The sequence below is a fragment of the Caretta caretta genome, chromosome 2 (genome assembly GCF_965140235.1).
Source record: "Caretta caretta isolate rCarCar2 chromosome 2, rCarCar1.hap1, whole genome shotgun sequence".
Classification (NCBI taxonomy): domain Eukaryota; kingdom Metazoa; phylum Chordata; order Testudines; family Cheloniidae; genus Caretta; species Caretta caretta.
Genome location: NC_134207.1, coordinates 191,094,212 through 191,113,617, shown reverse-complemented (window position 1 = coordinate 191,113,617; position 19,406 = coordinate 191,094,212). Strand labels below are relative to the sequence as shown.

The 19,406-nt window shown below is 44.2% G+C and overlaps 1 protein-coding gene across 3 annotated transcripts in view; it reads left to right on the top strand.

Moving 5' to 3' along the window:
- DNAJC13 (DnaJ heat shock protein family (Hsp40) member C13) overlaps positions 1–19,406 on the top strand; it is a 104,840-nt gene that overhangs the window by 29,186 nt on the left and 56,248 nt on the right. For all 3 annotated transcript variants that reach the window (XR_012667179.1, XM_048838767.2, XM_075125699.1), the window contains exons 7-20: positions 201–407; positions 501–596; positions 989–1,080; positions 2,469–2,635; positions 2,746–2,825; positions 2,906–3,075; positions 5,233–5,332; positions 5,715–5,822; positions 6,793–6,948; positions 7,615–7,671; positions 10,060–10,181; positions 17,286–17,361; positions 18,756–18,851; positions 19,065–19,208. Coding sequence is in view for 2 of the 3 variants with exons in the window: in XM_048838767.2 (XP_048694724.1) it covers positions 201–407; positions 501–596; positions 989–1,080; positions 2,469–2,635; positions 2,746–2,825; positions 2,906–3,075; positions 5,233–5,332; positions 5,715–5,822; positions 6,793–6,948; positions 7,615–7,671; positions 10,060–10,181; positions 17,286–17,361; positions 18,756–18,851; positions 19,065–19,208 (1,671 nt within the window). In the remaining variant the exon portion in view is untranslated. The remainder of the gene's footprint in view (positions 1–200; positions 408–500; positions 597–988; positions 1,081–2,468; positions 2,636–2,745; positions 2,826–2,905; positions 3,076–5,232; positions 5,333–5,714; positions 5,823–6,792; positions 6,949–7,614; positions 7,672–10,059; positions 10,182–17,285; positions 17,362–18,755; positions 18,852–19,064; positions 19,209–19,406) is intronic.

Genomic DNA, 19,406 nt, shown 5'->3' with positions numbered 1-19,406 from the left:
TATGTCATTTGTTCAAGTTAACAACATTTACTAGTAAATGATACTAATAAAAAAAAAAATCAGACGGTCATGCAATATAAACAAGTTCACTTTTTTTATAACTATTAAGAAACTTTAAGCCTGAGCGGATTACAGCTGATGTTCAGTTTTCTTATTTTTTGTGTTAAACTTACCTAAATATATCTTTCTAAAATTTGCAGCACATGTTTGCATCTGAGCAAAGGGAAGAAATTATCAAAAGTGCAATAGAACATGCTGGCAATTATATAGGCATCTCTCTCCGAATAAGGAAAGAAGCTTTAGAATTTGAGCAATACTTGAGCCTTCGCTTTGGGAAATACAGCAATGATGAATCTATCACATCTTTAGCAGAATTTATTGTTCAAAAAATAACACCTAGACATTCGGTAAGGTCTACAAACTTAGACTACATCTTATTTGTTTGATTTATTAGGTGGCTAAAAAAGAGGTCCCCTTTTCTAACATGTTTTTTCTTTAAGGAACCTGTGAAAAGAATATTAGCCCTTACAGAAACTTGCTTAGTAGAGCGGGATCCTGCTACGTATAATATTGTGACACTGAAACCTCTAGGAGAGGTAGGTGACAATCCTGTTTAGAATAATACATTTTGACTATTAAAATACAATATTCTATAGTACTACTGCAACGTGACAATTAAAATTGAAGTTCACTTATTAGTACTATTTACTGTGTTCATTCTGTCAGACCCCATTTTCTAAAGATGCAGAAACCATTCTTGGGATTCATTTTGAAAAAACCTAAATCAAAAAAGCTGACACAACAAATTCTAGGAAGTTCTGATTACACTTGCAGTTCGTTTTTTTTTTGGGGTCATTTCCTTGAAACTTGAGTATATATTGTAACATTGAGCATTGGTTCAACAATTCACTTCCTTGACTACCTGAGAATTGCATTAAATGTTTCCTATAAGTGTGGGTGGTCTCATTACATGGCTTCTTCTTTTTAGGTATTTGCACTAGTACGTGATTGTGAAAATCCACAGCTTTTTACCATTGAATTTATCAAGGGACAAATCCGAAGATATTCTTCAACAGAGAGGTATTTTAAAAGTTTGATTACAGGGAAATGTAAATGGGAAATTAGTTGAATGACAAAAATATAATGTAAGCTGTGTGAAGTTAAAAACACCTTCAAGGGCCAAATTCAGACTCACTTCATTCAAAGCCTGCCTTCAATTCTCTGACTTCCCCCTTGAAGATGCCTGTACTACCTCAAACAGATAACATGTGACGTCTCACTTAAATTTGTGAACTCCTTGGTGTTCCATATCTATCTGCTTTCAGTAAATGGGATAGTGGAAGAAACTTTAAAAAAAATTTTTCTCCTACACTTATATTATCCCATACAGGTGAACAGTTATAGAGGGTCAGTTAGAAATATATATTTTGTCCACTTGGTGTCAAGGTAATTGACGAGGTTTTGAAAAGTTTTGTAGTTAGACGTGCTGTTTAAACAAACTGGAGTGTTAGGAAGTAGGTTGATTAGAGGAGAGACAGTATTAACAAGCTCTATCTTGAGAAACAAGTATTGATTGAAAGCTAATATGTTAAATCCTAGATGTTTAGCTGGTAACCATGTGCCAGTACTGTTTACTGTCTGGACTGAATTGGTCTGGTCTCTCCTCTCTCCTCCTCCCCCGCCCTTTCCCCCTCTTTGTCTGTCCACCATACCTGTATGGATTAAATGTGGCTGAGGGCATTATGTAGAGTGGTGGTGCTCAACTTATTACACAGGAGGGCCATATAAACCTAAGCACAAACTTATGGGGGCCAAATAGATTCTACATATTAAGATTTAAAGTCACCTGTATTGATTTATATTTTAAGTTCAGCTTATTTTGTATGTATTTAGTTAGACAATACTGTACATAGAAACAGCCTATTTACACCCTTGTGTAAACTAAAATGATGTAAACATGACAGCAGAGTGCTAATGAATGAGTTGTTAATATATTGTGTGGAAGCGGGCAGTGGGCCTTCTGAAATGCTCTGGTGGCCTGTGAATGGTCCGTGGGCCATAGGCTGGACACCTCTGATTGTAGAGCAAGGTGCTTGTGTGCAGAAAATAAAGGAATGTAGCACATGCAAGAAAAAATAGGCCAGAAAAATCTAGTCTAGCTGAAATACTACTTTCCTTACCATACTGCACCATCCACTATCACTTTACATATCTCTTATTGTTAGTGGAAGAGTTCCACTATAGTTTTGTCAGGTCATTGGCTCATGCAGTTGTTTGTATTTGGTAGCATTGCATACTTTAAAGAGTGGAAAACCTTGATCTGTGTGAATTCCAGTAGAAATATTGGGCACATGTACTTACGGTTCAGTCAGTGTGCTCAACCTTTTCCTTATAACAATCATAATTTTCCAGTTAAGTGTCTAAATTCACAGGGTAATAAGTGTCTAAACATTTTTCTCTCTTCTCAGAGATTCCCTGTTAGCTAGCTTGCTGGATGGAGTAAGAGCCTCTGGCAATAGAGATGTATGTGTGAAAATGACCCCAACGCACAAAGGTCAGCGCTGGGGATTGCTGAGTATGCCTGTAGATGAGGAAGTAGAGAGCCTTCACCTCCGGTTCTTAGCTGCTCCTCCAAGTAAGCTCAGCTTTTACTTCAGTTCAAAGTGCATTCTTTTTTATAGCACAACATATCTTTAAGCCATTTAAAATATGTAACTCTCAACTACATTTTGTTTCTCATTGCAGATGGCAATTTTGCAGATGCTGTGTTCAGGTTCAATGCTAACATCTCATACAGTGGAGTTCTGCATGCAGTAACACAAGATGTAAGAATTAATTCTCTGCCCAACGTCTTACAGTTTTTGTTACTTTATGCAAGTATTAATGGCTCTTACTCTTTTATTAGGGTCTGTTCTCTGAAAACAAGGAGAAACTGATTAATAATGCCATAACAGCATTACTGTCTCAAGAGGGGGACATTGTAGCATCTAACGCAGAACTTGAAAGCCAGTTCCAAGCTGTGAGACGACTAGTTGCTTCAAAAGCTGGCTTCCTTGCCTTTACTCAGCTTCCTAAGTAAGAGTTTCCTGCTATCCGCTTAAATAATGTTCTAAAGGCTTATACTCACTAGTCTCCTTGAAACGTTGAATCTGCATTGAGGTTGGGATCATCCATAATAGCTGAGGCGTCAGAAAAACTTCTATAAAGTAGCAGTTTCATGTATGTAAGACTATAAGGTGGTTGGTACTGGATCACCTGGTAGCGTAAACTGCATCTTGCTGACAGTTTCTAAATTAGGGGTTCTCAACACTAAGCTTTAATCTTTTAGCGTTGCCAGCTATGGTTCTGCTTTTAAGTTATAGTGTATGTTAAATATTTACTGGTAAAACTGATTTTTTTTTTTCTTCCCCCATTGAACAAATATAATGGCTTAATCCAGGGGTAGTCAATAGATGGACTGCCAGACACTCTTGAATGAACCCCAAAATCTTTATTTACTACTTTTCATTATTGTTTTTTGTTTTCTCTGGCTTCTGGACCTTGACTTATACCTTCACCAAGAAATTTGGACTAAAAAATAATTGACTACCTCTGGTTTAATCTTTCTGGTGACACATCAGCTGCAATTACAAATTCCATACATTCCCCAGGGGATAAAAGGTGCAGTGAGCACCAAGCTTAGTGTAAAGTCAGTTACACCTTAGATTGCATGTATTTGAGGGGCAAAAAGAAAGAAGTGAAGGAAGTAGGTTTTGAGATGTTGCAAATTGGCATACTCATAATTGGCTTAAAGATTTAAGATGCAATCTTGGAAACCTTTTGACTGACTTTCTGAAGAAATTGTGCATGTCTTGTTCATTGTTGCAATTAGGCTATTTTGTGAAAATGAAATCAGTTTAGCCTTCATTATATGTGTTAAGAGTATGTATGTGGCTTTTAAAAGGTTATTGTGAAAAATTTTATAAATAGAACAAATTGGGCAAATTTAAAATAAAATCTTCTTGTAGCTATACTTACTTTTCTTTTAAGAACTGAATTCTCTGATTATTTGGGCGTTAGTCTATTGTAAACTCTTCACTGGTCATGTAAAGTGATAGCTAATTTCCTTTGTGCATTTAGTAAGTCCATGTCCTTACTGTAACTACCATTATGTCATACTTTGAACTCTGACTTTGGGCTTTTGGGCTCCACTTTCTTTTGGCCATAATGTACGTTGTTTAGTTGAAATGAAAGAAAAGGAAAATATATAGAGAGGTCCTCTAAAGGCTTGTGAACATATGAGCAGTTACACCCCAGCTTGCTCCACGCTAAGTCTACCCCACACCATCCTGCTGGGCTCTAAGGGTATGTCTACACAGCAACTAGACCCACGGCTGGCTGGTGTTAGCTGACTCAGGCTCATGAGGCTCATGGGGCTCAAGCTTCAAGGCTGTTTCGCTGCTGTGTAGAATTTCAGGCTCGGGCTGGAGCCTGGGTGCTAGGACCCTGCAGTGTGGGAGGGTCCCAGAGCTTGGGCTTCAGCCCAAGCCCGGCAGGCTACACAGCACTGAAACAGCCCTGCAGCACGAGCTAGTCTGCGGGCACGGGCCAGTTGCAGTTTTTCTCTTTGCTGTGTAGACATATCCTAACTCTCCATGTGGACCCTGCTGTTGCACACTAAAGATTCTGTAGTGCACTTTGATCTACTCTGCTTTGAAATGGAAGTAGATCAAAGTGAACTTCAGAATCTTTAGTGCACAGCAGAAGGGTCCATGCAGAAACTCAGGCCTTGTCTACACTACGGCTTTAGTCAATATAAATTACGTCACTCGGGTGTGTGGAAAAAACCACCGCCTGAGCAACGTAAGTTGCATTGATTTAGCGCGGTGTAGACGCCACTTTGTTGGTGGAGATGCTGTCCTGCCGACATAGCTTCCGTCTCTTGTTGAGGTGGAGTAATTACGTTGACGGGAGAGTGCTCTCCTGTCGACGCAATGTATCTTCACCTGATGTGATGCAGTGGCACCAATGTAGCGTGCTAGTGAAAATGAGCCATTAGTATGCAGCAGGGTAGCGTGAGGTAGACTTATACCCCAGCTTGCTGCACACTAACAGGTCTCATAGACGAGCCCTAAATACTGAGTGAGCTGCTCAAAGGCTTGATATCAAAGGCTTTTTAGAAAAATATCTTGATACCTAAAATGTAAACGCACTTGCAATATCCATTTTAAATTACCTTTTTTCTTGTGACAGATTTCGGGAACGTCTAGGAGTTAAGGTGGTAAAAGCTCTTAAAAGAAACAATGATGGAGTAACCCATGCTTCTATTGACATGCTGTGTGCTCTCATGTGTGTAAGTGTTTAACTCACAACTATGTTACAGAATAAGATTTCAATATTTTGAAACTATTAAATGTGTGAATTGCAAGGCTCTGAAAATGGGGTTTGTGTGGAAAGTGTAGTGCATGCGTATCTTGCAGTGTACATAGGATATCCCAGGTTGAAATAGTAGGATATCACATGAGTAGACTCGGTTGTCCATGGTTATTTAGAAGTAGAAATAGGATTCACTCTCCTAACTAGCTTGTTTTCCTTTGTCATGAGTTCACTGTTAGTATTAAATTTTGGTGGACTGTAGCTTCATTCAGCTACATCAAAAGACTTGTTCAGATCTTTAAGTTTAGTTCGAAGGCTGAAATATGACTGCATTTGTGAATGCTTTCTTTGTCAAATAGCCTATGCATGATGATTACGACTTGAGGCAAGAGCAGCTGAACAAAGCTTCCCTTCTTTCTTCAAAGAAGTTTCTGGAAAACTTATTAGAGAAATTTAATTCTCATGTGGTAAGTCATAGATTAAGGCATAGTTCGTGAAAAAGTACTGAAATATTAAAGGTTGAGGGTTTGACAGGTCATATGTAGCAAGTCCTTTAACGTAAGCTTGTGCGTATCTTTGCCATAAGAGAAGTTTGCACTGGTGGCTCAAACCCAAAAATATATCTGTAATTGATATTGAGACTGTGTTCAGTCAGTTTGTATCTGGGGAGACGAGTGAAAGCTTTCCACAGAACCTAAGAGCAAGTCTACTCTGCCCTGCTGTTTGCACTAAGGGCATATGAATAGCAGTGTGCACCAAAGTGCTATGCTGTAACTCCCCTGTGTGGATGCTAAAGGTGTGAATTTAAAGGTCCTGAGTTACCAAAGAGGACTAAAGTCATGATAACTCGGGACCTTTAAGTTTGTGCCTGCAACATCCACGCAGAGGAGTTACAGTGCAGCACTTTGGTCCTATTCAAACCCCCTTTGTCCAAAATGCAGGGCTGTGTAGACATGCCCTTAGAGGGCTCTCATCAGCTTTTTTTGAATGTGTTCAGCCTAATATAGGCAGAAAAGCATTCCCGTTAAATCAATCCTTTCCAACAAAACAAACTCCTGCAAGGACTCTAAAAGGACTACTTAGAAACTGTCGCTCCTCTGATCTGTAGTGCTCTGATTTATTTGAGCTTTTTCTGGTTTTCAAAAAAAAAAAAACCTTTCAACTCTGTTTAGAGGACTCACTGCTACTGTGAATCCTTTGTGGGATGCTCTGGAAACTTTTTTTTGTTTTGCCACACTAAAATGATAGCAATGGTTTTTATCTTTCTGTATTTGAAATACTGCTATTTGTTAGCTACAAGTAGAATACAGGTAACGGTGGTGGGGGGAAGTGTGTGTACTCCTTTTGTAGCCAAGGACAATACCGAAAAATTCTAAGCAAAGATTTTAAAACCAGTTGCTATGATTAAAATTCTTATACACTTCATTTAAATTTCAGGATCATGGGACAGGTGCTCTTGTTATTAGTTCACTTCTGGACTTCCTTACATTTGCCCTCTGTGCTCCGTATAGTGAGACAACTGAAGGGCAGCAGTTTGATATGTTGTTAGAGATGGTAGCATCTAATGGGAGAACCCTCTTTAAGCTCTTTCAGGTGAGACCTTTTTGTTCTCTTACTACCTAAAGCCATACCTATGTGCTAGCAGGAACAGAGGCATTTCAAAAGGGCATGGGCTTCCAGTCACCGATTGTGGAGTTCAAAAAGTCTGTGGGGACAGTGGCATTGTGGGATTGTTGCTGGAGAACTCTCTCTGTACCAGTATAAGTAATTGAGCATCCACACAGGCATTTTGCCAGTAGAAGAGTGCTGGTAGAGGGTTTTTTCTGCTCTGGGAACTGGTTTAATTTGACCAACAGAAGCTCAGGGTTTTGTCAGCAGGATTTAAAATTGTGTGTGGCTGCATATAAGGCTGTTCTAGCAAATGGTAAGTTTTGCCTGTAAAACTTCGTAGTGCGGACCAGGCCGAGAAGAATTGTTTCCATATCCATTTGATCATTTCAGTCTTTGAGAGTACCCAGAAAACTGCCAGTAGTGCTCTTGGCATGACTGTAATATGGACTCTTATTCATAGGAACAGGTCAGAGCTCTTAATTTATTTCAGGGGCCCTGAGCTATAAAAATTTGGTAGTTTTTGACCAGAGCTGAATTCAGAACTGCATCCTAGATGAAGTTCAGTTTCCTATCCATTGAACGGTTCGTTTCCCCATAAAAATGGAAGTTACTTTGTGCTGTTGCTAAATTGTAATGAACTCTTTTCAGCACCCTTCAATGGCAATTGTAAAAGGAGCTGGTTTGGTTATGAAGGCAATAATAGAGGTGAGTGTTTTTTGTTTTTGTTTTTTTTTAAATAACAATTACTTTGGGATAACATGCTGAGAAGTGTTGAATGTGGCTTTCTTTCTTTCCTGAATAGGAAATTGGAATCTGCAGCTTGTCAGTAGTAAAAACCAGTTCCAAGTTTTCAGTGGTAAAGATTTGAAGGACTATAGGAGAATGAGAGAGTCTATTCTGGCTTGTACATATATAATGTGACAGACTGAATTTTCTTGAACTGAGCTAAACTGTATTGAATTAGGTTTAATACCTTTGAGGTCCATTGCAGTAAAAATGCAGTTGTGTATGTGTTGAGCTGTTGGATATACTTTCTCTAGTAGGAGAGGGATGCTAATGTACCTTCTCCATTATCAGCCCATTGAAGCTGCCCCCAGGGAGAGGTATGCATATACTAGTTCAAACTGAATTCTCCATGGCTCCTAGACAAGGATTTTTTGGACAAATAGACTGGCTTTAAACGGGCTCAAGACCTTCTTCCTGATCTAGCAAATGGGCCCTTGACAAACGGAGGTCCTCCCCAAGTCCTTAGACAAGGGTTGGAAGGAAGGACTGGGCCTACTGAGACTGATAAGTCTGGGTGTGTGTTCTGAGCTGAAGCTGTGATGTATTTAAAACCCAAAGGAAACCCTTTGGGTCAGCTGTTTTGAGGGACTGCTCCAGTCAGAGCCCATGTTAGGGTTGGGAAATCTCTGGTAAACTTATTAACATGTGAGTAGGTTTTTATTTTAGGAATAAAATAGGCTTGAATAAGAAGAGCTGTTTGGTAGCTTATAACCATTGACAAGCATTCTGTCAGTCTCTGAAAGCAAGCAGGTGTGTTTGGGAAGCCTGGCTCTGCTGGGAATAACACAGTGAAGGCAGGGACCTGTGCAGCCTGGAAATAGCCCAGTCAGAAGGGAGTGAGAGACAGGTCTTCATCCAAGAAAGGCAGCTGTTGGGAAGCTGTAAGTCAGAGTTGGTGGAAGCCTGAGAGTAGGTGCCCTTGCTGGACCACTGTGGGAAATATGGGTCCAGTTGCCCTGAACTGTGAAGCCCAGCACTGTTAACTAAGTTCAAGTTGCAGACTCTTTAACTGATGGTAGTACACAAGAAAATCCAGCTTTTCTTTCAGATACCAGGTTGAATTTGTGGGGCTGGTTGCTGGGGAGCAAAACATCACTCCTTCTAAAATGAGCAAATTTGGTGTTACTCTAAATATGCCATTTTTAGGTTGTAATGGCTATTTAAACTAATGTCTTATAGCAAATTGACAGGTTTCAGAGTAGCAACTGTGTTAGTCTGTATCCGCAAAAAGAATAGGAGTACTTGTGGCACCTTAGAGACTAACAAATTTATTAGAGCATAAGCTTTCCTGGGCTACAGATTACTTCATCGGATGCATAGAATGGAACATAAAGTAAGAAGATAGATAGACATAATAGCTCATCTTAATTAGCCTCGTAGAGTTGGTGTGGAAACTTCCACTTTTTCATGTTTGTGTGTGTTATATAATGCGCACGTGCACACACACACACCATGAAAAGGTGGAAGTTGCCACACCAACTCTAAGAGGCTAAGGTGAGCTATTATCAGCAGGAGAAAAAAAACTTTTGTAGTGATAATCAAGATGGCCCATTTCAGACAGTTCACAAGAAGGTGTGAGGATACTTAACATGGGGAAATAGATTCAATTTGTGTTATGACCCAGCCACTCCCAGTCGCTATTCAAGCTCAAGTTAATGGTATTTAGTTGGCAAATTAATTCCAGGTCAGCAGTTTCTCGTTGGAGTCTGTTTTTGAAGCTTTTCTGTTGCAAAATTGCCACCTTTAAGTCTGTTACTAAGTGACCAGAGAGGTTGAAGTGTTCTCCTACTGGATTTTGAATGTTATGATGCGTGATGTCAGATTTGTGTCCATTTATTCTTTTGTGTAGAGACTGTCCGGTTTGACCAATGTACATGGCAGAAGGGCATTGCTGGCACATGATGGCATATATCACATTGGTAGATGTACAGGTGAACAAGCCCCTGATGGCATTTAATCACATCAGGGTTGATGTGGGCTGTAGCCCATGAAAGCTTATGCTCAGATAAATTTGTTAGTTTCAAAGGTGCCACAAGTACTCCTGTTATAGCAAATTGGAAAGCTTCTGTTCTTGTGACTTCACTGCAGTTAGATCCTCTGATCCTTGTTGCTGAGAATTCATTTTTTAAAGCTATGTAGGAGGCATCCTGAATAGAAGTCCCAAATTAACCATTCAGAATTACCCAAAATGCATGTACTTAAATGAGTCAAATGGTCAAAATAGTTTGTAATGAATATTGTAAACTAAAGATAGAACAGCTCAATTAATATTTTCTCCATAGTAATCATCTTGTCCTGTTTCCAAAGGAAGGAGATAAAGAGATTGCTACCAAAATGCAAGATCTCGCCCTCAGTGAAGGTGCCTTACCTCGTCATTTACGTACTGCTATGTTTACAATAAGCGCAGATCAAAGGATGCTGACAAATAGGTATGTCAAGTTCATTTGCTATTTCATGTGATGGTTAATATTTGCATTATTCATATGTGGGAAAGCTGAAACATTGGAAGCTTCCATTCTTGTTTTAGAAGAATCATTCTTCATTTTAAGCTTAATTTGCATATTTAAATGGTTCAAGTGAAGTACTCTATTATGACTGGGTGTAGTGTTAGACATTTTCTTTGCATTTTAACTGCTTTGCCTAGAAGCACTTTAAATGTGACAGTACAAAAAGTACAATTTCACAAACAAGATGTCACTACTCACTTTTCTTGAATTCCTCATACAGTCCAGTTTTAATGTGGCCTTAATGATCAAGATGGCATACATTTCTTTGCTTACTATGTAAGTTGGATACTTAAACTTTCTTATGGGAACGTATGGGGGAAGGATAATCTTTCCCTAGTAGTCTGCCTTTGGAGTGCCTTCCTCTATTTGTTCAGATATGTGATCTGTTTGTGAAAATTCTACTTTTATCATTGTCTCCAAGTATAACTTTAGGCTTATCTACATGGCACTGGCAATATGCACCAAAGTGGTGCAATTCATAAAGCTTTCCAGTATGTTTCTGTCTTTAACTGCTCCGTGTAGACCGTGCTAGCATGCTTTAAAAGGTAACTAGTTCAAATTAACGTACCTTCTTCTTCGAGTGATTGTTTGTCCATTCCAAGCAGGTGTGTGCACGCTGCGTGCATGCCAGCTGGAAGATTTTTCCCCTAGCAGTGTCAGTAGGGTCGGCCTGGGCGCCCCCTGGAGTGGCGCCTTCATGGTGCCCAATATCCGGCCCCGCCGACACCCCCCCCTCCCTCCCCCAGTTCCTTCTTACCGCCCATGACAGCTAGCTGGAACTTTGCTCGCTCTTACAGCAAGCGCCTTAGCAGTGTCTGTTCTTAGTGTACATAGTTCAATAGCTATTCTCTATAGTTATACTTCTTCACATAGTAGGTAGTGGTTTGTTAGATAGTTCGTTTCCCCTTTGGGGATATGCCCGGATCTCCGGGGTTTAAACTCCATGAGTCCTGTAGAAAGTTTATGCCCAAGAGTGATCCTCACTCGTCTTGCCTGCAGTGCCTTGGTGAGATTCACCAAAAGGAGAAGTGCCGTATTTGCAAGGGTTTCCAGCCAAGAACCCTTAAGGACAGAGAGCAGAGACTAAAACTCCCGCTCATGGAGGCGGCTCTGAGACAGCAATCTGACCCGGGACCCAGTGACCCAGCACCGAGCACGTCCTCTTCAGTGCGCAGTGCTCCGGTGCCAATAGGGCCCTGCTAAGGACTCTAAAGCCCACTGCCACTGCTCGGGCCATTGGGCGTCGGCCTCAGTTCGGCACCGTTCTCCATCTCCAGTGCCGGTAAAGAAGAGGAGGCCGGTGAGGGACCGATTGCCCCCCTTGAAATCTAAGGGACCGGTGCCATCCGCGAGTCGCTCGGGACAGAACACCTACACCTCGCTTCCGCCCAGGGTTTCGTCGACTCCTGACCCGGCTGGGGTCCAGTCGAGTCCGAACCCCTCCTCGGTCCCCGGACCATCTGGTGGACGTACAACCACCATCGACGCTGGAGGCGTTCGAGGTGGCAATGGACTTGATGTGCCTCCCGGTGCCGTCCTCCCCCAAAGGAGGGACAAATCTGTGGCAACCGCATGCCCCCTTTGCCACTCCAGGGATAAGCCAACCATGACAGCCCATCGGTCTCCATCTCTGGCACCGTCCGCACAGATGCAGGAAGCGCACCGCTTCCCGAAATTGAGTTGTCGTTTGTTGGCAACCCAGAGGACTGCTCCTCCATGGTCATCTTATTTGGAGACCTCCGAGTCGGAGGCGGACTCGGCTCGATCTAGCAGATCGCGAAGCAGAAGGTCCAGGTCCCGGCGCAGTCACCAACCATACCCGGCACCGTGGCAGCAACAGTGGCAACCACTGGCTCAATAGCCCTTCTGGACACCCTGGGCGTACCGTCAGAGCCAGGGTCAAGTCCATGGTCCATGCTCCAGAACGGTGTCAGTGTCCTTGGCGGCGTTCGTGCCACAGTCAGCGCCGCTGATGACGGCGCAGCCCTCGGGCAGAGTGGCCCTGCTGACTCACATGGTTTCCAGCCAGCTCCAGCACCGGCGCTCTAGGTGACAGCACTGGTGGAAGCCTCAGCTCCGTCCCTACCGACCCCAACGGTCTCGGTCCCACCAGTTTTACCTGCCCTGGCACTGGCTGCGGCGCAGGGTTCTTCATCAGTACTGGCTCCACAGCCTGAGTACCGTGTGCCGAGGGACCCCGGGGGGGGCAGGGAGAGTGGAAGGCAGTGAACTGGGCCCACCTCATGTTCTCTCTTCCTCGTCCTCACCCGATGAAGCGGTTGCAGGGACTTGGACGGCCCCAGCTTTCAAGGACAACCAGGTTCTTCAACAGCTTTTGAGGCAGGCCACCCAAAGCCTGGGGATTCAGGCAGAGGAGGTGGAAGAGGATTTAGACCCTGTCATAGACGTCCTGGCTCCCTCCAGCCCATCCAGGGTTGCAGTGCCATTTATCAAGTCGATAACTGAAACATCTAAGAACTTGTGGCAAACTCCCGCTTCTCTGGCACCTACGGCCAAGAAATCCGAGCACCACTACTTTATTCCCTCTGAGGGTATGAACATCTTTACACCCACTCTCCTCCGGACTCTTTGGTGGTTGACGTGGCCAATCGGAGAGAATGTCAAGGGTTTCAAGAATCCACCCCTAAAAACAGGGATGCCAAGAAACTGGACCTGTTTGGCCAGAAGGTCTACTCGACAGGAGGCCTGCAACTTCGTATAGCCAACCAGAAGACCATAATAAGCCGCTACAGGCATAACACCTGCTTGTCTATGGCAAAGTTTACAGAACTTCTGCCCCAGGAAGCTCGGGGGGAGTTCTCTGCACTCGTGGAGGAGGGGAAACTGGTCTCCTGAGCGTCTTTGCAAGCAGCCTTCAATGCGGCGGGTGCGGCCTCCCGCACTTCGGCCCCAGGGGTAGTTATGAGGAGAGGCTCCTGACTACAGGTCTTTGGTCTTCCCCACGAGGTCCAGCAGACCATTCAAGATCTCTCCTTCGAGGGTGTAGCTCTCTTATCCAAGAAGACGGATAAGAGATTTCACAGCTTGAAGGACTTGAGGGCTACCCTTTGTTCGCTGGGGCTTCTCACGCCTGCTACCCAGCGCAGACATTTTAGGCCTCAACCTTCCCCTCATTCTTACCAACCCCAAAACCGCCAGGACGCTCCGTGTAGGCAGAACAGGAGCACTCCTGAGGAGGCAATGCCCTCCCTCTAGACAAAGCTCTGGCCAGCCCAGGGCCCCACCGGACTCTAGACCACCCTTTTGAGGGTACGGTCGAGGACGGCTTGCCAGTACAACCTTTGGATCCTTCCCATCTTATTTTCTCGTCCCGTCTATCCCCTTTCTACCATGCCTGGTCTGGAATTACTTCAGACCAGTGGGTGCTCCGCATGGTAGAGAGGGGATATTCCATCCAATTCTGCACTCAACCCCCTTCCCCCTCCCTCTTCAGGGACCCCTCTCACGAGCAACTTCTAATTCAAGAGGTGCAGTCCCTCCTCTCGGTAGGGACAGTGGAAGAGTTTCCTCAGGAACTAAGGGGCAAGGGTTTCTACTCCTGGTATTACCTCATACCGAAGGCCAAGGGGGGGCCTCAGACCCATGCTGGACCTGCGACAGCTCAACAAGTACATAAAGAAACTCGAGTTTCACATGGTCTCACTAACCTCCATTATCCCCTCACTGGATCCAGGAGACTGGTACGCCGTCCTCGACTTGAAGGAAGTGTATTTTCATATCACAATAGTCCCACATCGCAGACAGTACCTCCAGGTTCGTGGTGAACAGAGGCCACTACCAGTTAGCCGTCCTGCCGGTCGGACTGTCAACTGACACCCCCCCCCCACCGAGTATTCACAGAATGTATGGCAGTTGTCGCGGCGTTCCTGCGCAAACACCAGATACAGGTTTTTCCATACCTCGATGACTGGCTGATCAGAGGTCGCTCGAGAGCCCAGGTGGAGACTCAGGTCAAGTTTATAAGGAGGACCTTCCTCGACTTAGATCTCCTCCTGAACGAGGAGAAATCTACTCTGTCCTCGGTGCAGAGGATAGAGTTCATAGGCGCGGTCCTGGGCTCTACCCATACCTCCCGGAGGCCAGGTTTTGCCCACTTCAGGACATCATACAGAGCCTCAGATGGTTCCCCACAACGTCGGCAAGAAACTGTCTAAAGCTGCTGGGACACATGGCCTCCTGCACATATGTGGTGCAGCATGCCAGGCTCAGGCTGCACCCACTACAGCCTTGGCTGGTGTCGGTGTACCGACCAGCCAGAGATGCGTTGGACGGGGTCGTAACCCTGCCCCACCTGGTACTGGACTCCCTCGTATGGTGGCTCGACCCTTGAATGGTTTGCACCGGGGTGCCTTTTGCCAGCCCTCGCTCACCTTGGTGTCAGACGCCTTGGATCTGGGTTGGGGGGCTCACCTAGGGGACCTCAAGACCCAAGGCCTCTGGTCTCCAATTGACCTCGCTCTTCACATCAATGTCAAAGAGCTGAGGGCAGTGTGTCTGGCATGCTACGCTTTCAAAATGCACATAATGGGCAGATGTGTTTCAGTCCTCGCAGACAACACCTCAACGTTGTTTTATATCAACAAACTGGGTTCACGCTCCTCTCTCCTGTGCTGAGAAGCCCTTGCGCTGTGGGACTTCTGCATAGAGCACTCGATCCACCTGCAGGCTTCATGTCTCCCAGGGGTGCGAAACACGCTGATGGACAGCCTCAGCCAGACCTTCAATGGCCACAAGTGGTCCCTTCGGCCAGACGTGATGAGCTCAATCTTCCGGTTCTGGGGCTCTCGCCAGATAGACCTGTTTGCCACTCCGGGCAACAGGAAATGTCAGACATTTTGTTACCTCGGGAGCCACAGCTTGGGGTCCATCGGGGACGCCTTCCTTCTCTCATGGGAGGGCTGCCTTCTGTATGCTTTCCCACCCATCCCCCTAGTCCACAGGGTGCTCCACAAGATCCGCAGGGACCGGGCCCAAGTCCTACTTATAGCGCCGGCGTGGCCGCGTCAGCACTGGTTCACCTCGCTCCTGGAAATGTCCATAGTGGCCCCACTCACCTTACTGCTGGTCCCTGACCTGATCACACAGGACCAGGGCCAACTCCGGCATCCGAATCTGGAGTCGCTCCACCTTACGGCCTGGATGCTCCATGGCTAAGTGCTGCAGAGCTGTCTTGTTCGGACCAGGTCAGACAAGTCCTCCTGGGTATTAGAAAGCCCTCCACCAGGGCTACTTACCTGGCCATCTGGGCGGAGCAACGTAGTCAGTTGCCGCTCCTCGCCTCCATACAGTTTATACTGGACTACCTCCTTCACCTAAAGCATTAAGACTTGTCCCGGTCATCAATAAGGGTCCACTTGGCCACTGTCTCTGCCTTCCATCCAGGCTCAGATGGTCTCTCGGTCTTTGCAAACCCTATGCCCAGTTGTTTCCTCAAGGGTTTGGACAAGCTCTTCCCACACATGCGTCAGCCTGTCCCTGCCTGGGACCTCAATTTAGTCCTCTCCAGGCTTACAAGCCCGCCATTTGAACCTCTGGTCACCTGCTCCCTGTTTCAGAGTAGCAGCTGTGTTAGTCTGTATTTGCAAAAAGAAAAGGAGAACTTGTGGCACCTTAGACTAACAAATTTATCTCAGCATAAGCTTTCGTGAGCTACAGCTCACTTCATCGGATGCATTCAGTGGAAAATACAGTGGGGAGATTTATATACATAGAGAACATGAAACAGTGGGTGTTACCATACAGACTGTAACGAGAGTGATCACTTAAGGTGAGCTATTACCAGCAGGAGAGTGGGCGGGGGGGGGGGGGGGGACCTTTTGTAGTGATCAAGTGGGGCCATTTCCAGCAGTTGACAAGAACGTCTGAGGAACAGTGGGGGGGGGATTAAACATGGGGAAATAGTTTTACTTTGTGTAATGACCCATCCACTCCCAGTCTCTATTCAAGCCCAAGTTAATTGTATCCAGTCTGCAGATTAATTCCAATTCAGCAGTCTCTCGTTGGAGTCTGTTTCTGAAGTTTTTTTTGTTGAAGAATTGCAACTTTTAGGTCTGTAATCGAGTGACCAGAGAGATTGAAGTGTTCTCCAACTGGTTTTTTAATGTTATAATTCTTGACGTCTGATTTGTGTCTGTCTGTTCTTTTACGTAAGGGAGTGCTATACCCTGGCAAAGGAGCCCGCTCCGCAGATAACCGCTCACTCTACCAGGGCCCAGGCCTCCTCTGCGGCATTCCTGGCACAAGTCCCTATTCAGGAAATTTGCAGGGCAGCCACGTGGTCCTTGATACATACATTTATGTCGCACTATGCAATTACAGGACAGTCCAGGGTCGATGTGGCTTTTGGGCGAGCCGTGCTCTTTTCTGTGGATAACTCCGACCCCACCTTCTGAGCTCTAGCTTGTGAATCACCTGCTTGGAATGGACATAAACGATCACTCAAAGAAAAAACGGTTACTCACTTTCTCGTAACTGTTCTTTGAGATCTGGTGTTCATGTCCATTCCAATACCCACCCTCCTACCCCTCTGTCGGAATAGTCGGCAAGAAGGAACTGAGGGTGTGGGGGTCGGCGGGGCCCGATATTGGGCGTCATGAAGGTGCCACTCCAGAGGGCGCCCAGGCTGACCCTACGGACGCTGCTAGGGGAAAAATCTTCCAGCTGGAGTGCACGCGGCATGCACACACCTGCTTGGAATGGACATGAACACCACATCTCGAAGAACAACCGTTATGAGAAAGTAAGTAACCGTTTTTTTTAGAGCATGCCAGCAGGGTCTGCATGGGGAAGTTAAAGAGCAGCAAGTTGAAGGGCTTTACAAAAAGATACGTAGTTCACATTAACATACCTTTTATTCTTGCTCTTGTGAACAAAGGTCATCTGAGTGTTGGATGTGCTGACAATGTAAACTCTCTTACAAGGCGGTACTGAATTCACAGTAATGATTAAAAACCTACTGTTCTAGCCAAGACAACAGTAAAAATTTCTCATGTCTTCATTTTTCAGACAGCTAAGTAGACATTTAGTGGGCCTTTGGACAGCTGAAAATGCAACTGCTATGAGCTTGTTGAAACGTATTTTGGTAAGTGAGTGATCTACTCTTTTTAAACACCACTTCTAAATATTTTTTTTGGTCAGTTCATGTGTCCTCAAATGTTGGTATTCTCTTTAGTTGTAAAAAGTTTCAACTAACTATACCTGAGAAGAACAGGAAAGAGTGTGGAGTGAAGCCAGTAAAGGGGCAAGCTCTAACGAGGGCACAGGAGATATAGTAAATAATGCTTTTTAAAAGTTTAAGTAAGTTTATTGGAAGCATTGCCAAACAGCTAACTTTATTGCTTTACATTGAAGGGTTTGGCTTTTGGGGTGAGGGAAAGTTATGATGCAATCATTGTTCATTTGGCTAGTATCCTAGTCCAAGGGAAACTTGCTAAAATCTTTGATTCTAGGTGGATCTAGTAGCTATGCTTATAGCTATGCTGCTGTTACTCATTGCTTAAAGAACTGCTGGAAGGCACTTTTTACTTCCTTATCAGTGTAGTATCTAAGAACTTCTATAAAATAGTTTAAGGTTGCCTTACCCTTTCCATTATTGGACTGAGTTTTCAGTGCTTATAATTTTGTCAAACTTCAACCATTCTGGCTGATATTTGCCGGGTCTCTGTTTCAGGCTGAACTTTCTTTAAAAAGACAAAACAAAAATTCAGTTAAGGCAAAGAAATACATGGGAAAAACTATGTTAAATACTTTCAACCATCACTGGCAAGTTCTAGCATCTCCATGCTTCTGGGAAGGGGCTCAAAATTGGGCATGGGGATTGCCCTGGTGTCAGGGATGTCTCTTGTGCTAATTTTCATGGAGACAGCAAATTTGGCAGTTCTAAGCCTCTGGGAAAATCTCATTGGAACTCTGTGGCATGGGTAGAGTGGCTTTTGCATCAGAACGGCCATACTGGGTCAGACCAAAGGTTCAGCTAGCCCAGTATCCTGTCTTCAGACAGAAGCCAGTGCCAGATGCCCCTGATTAACTGCATTAAACATAAGGCCATCCTGTGTCTCTTCCTGCAGTCCCCTGCTTCATTCACTACACAACTTCCAGCTTCCCCAACAAATGGGGCAGGGGTCCTACATACAACATTCTGCTCACTATGCAACCCTGATTAACTTCTTGAGTACAGTCCATCCTGTGTACTGAGTGAAGCAGGGTTCTGTGGGGGGAAAATAGTCTTTAATTACATACTATCTGAATGTATATGCACAAGGGGGGGCCAGATTAACGTTGCCTGTGCAACTTTAGTGTTAGCATTTCCTAACTTGCAAGTGTTTGACAAGTATGTGGCAATATTTCCATTCTTTTAATTTAGGGGGTTTGTATATGATAGACTACTTACCTACATTATGCACTTACACCGGAATGACTTACTCTTGAATTCAGAGAACGGTTATGGAATACAAATTATTTCTTTTGTGGATTTAGCCACCAGGTTTGCTGGCGTACCTGGACAGCGCTGATCCTGTTCCTGAGAAGGATGCTGACCGGATGCATATTAGGGATAACTTAAAAATTGCAACTGTAAGTAGAAAAATTGTATTTATCTAAAAAGAATGGTGAGCTTTAAATGACTGATTCTCTATTCAGCTGTGTAACTTGTTCCATGTACCGTACCTACTATTTAAATGAGGGAGGGAGGGGAGAAACTGTTGTAAAATATTGATGCTCATCTTTTCCAGTACACTTATTAAACAGAAATTTAATCACAAGTTACTGATAAGTTTTGTTCCGCAGGACCAGTATGGCAAGCTTAGTAAAGTGCCCGAGTGGCAGAGATTGGCTGGAAAAGCTGCTAAAGAAGTAGAAAAATTTGCCAAAGAGAAAGTTGATCTGGTTTTGATGCACTGGAGGGACAGAATGGGCATTGCTCAAAAAGAGGTAAAAACGCAATAAACAAGTTTAAGAGAAATTTGAGATTAAAAAACAGTATAAGTCACTAGTTACCATGCTGTGTAAATACTGGGCTTTTTTCCATGACTAATGCAGTGTAACTGGTAGGTTTTAGCCATGGTTGATTTCAAGGACTATGGTGGAAATACTGATTCTTGGCTTTAACTGTGAAATATGCTATTTAAA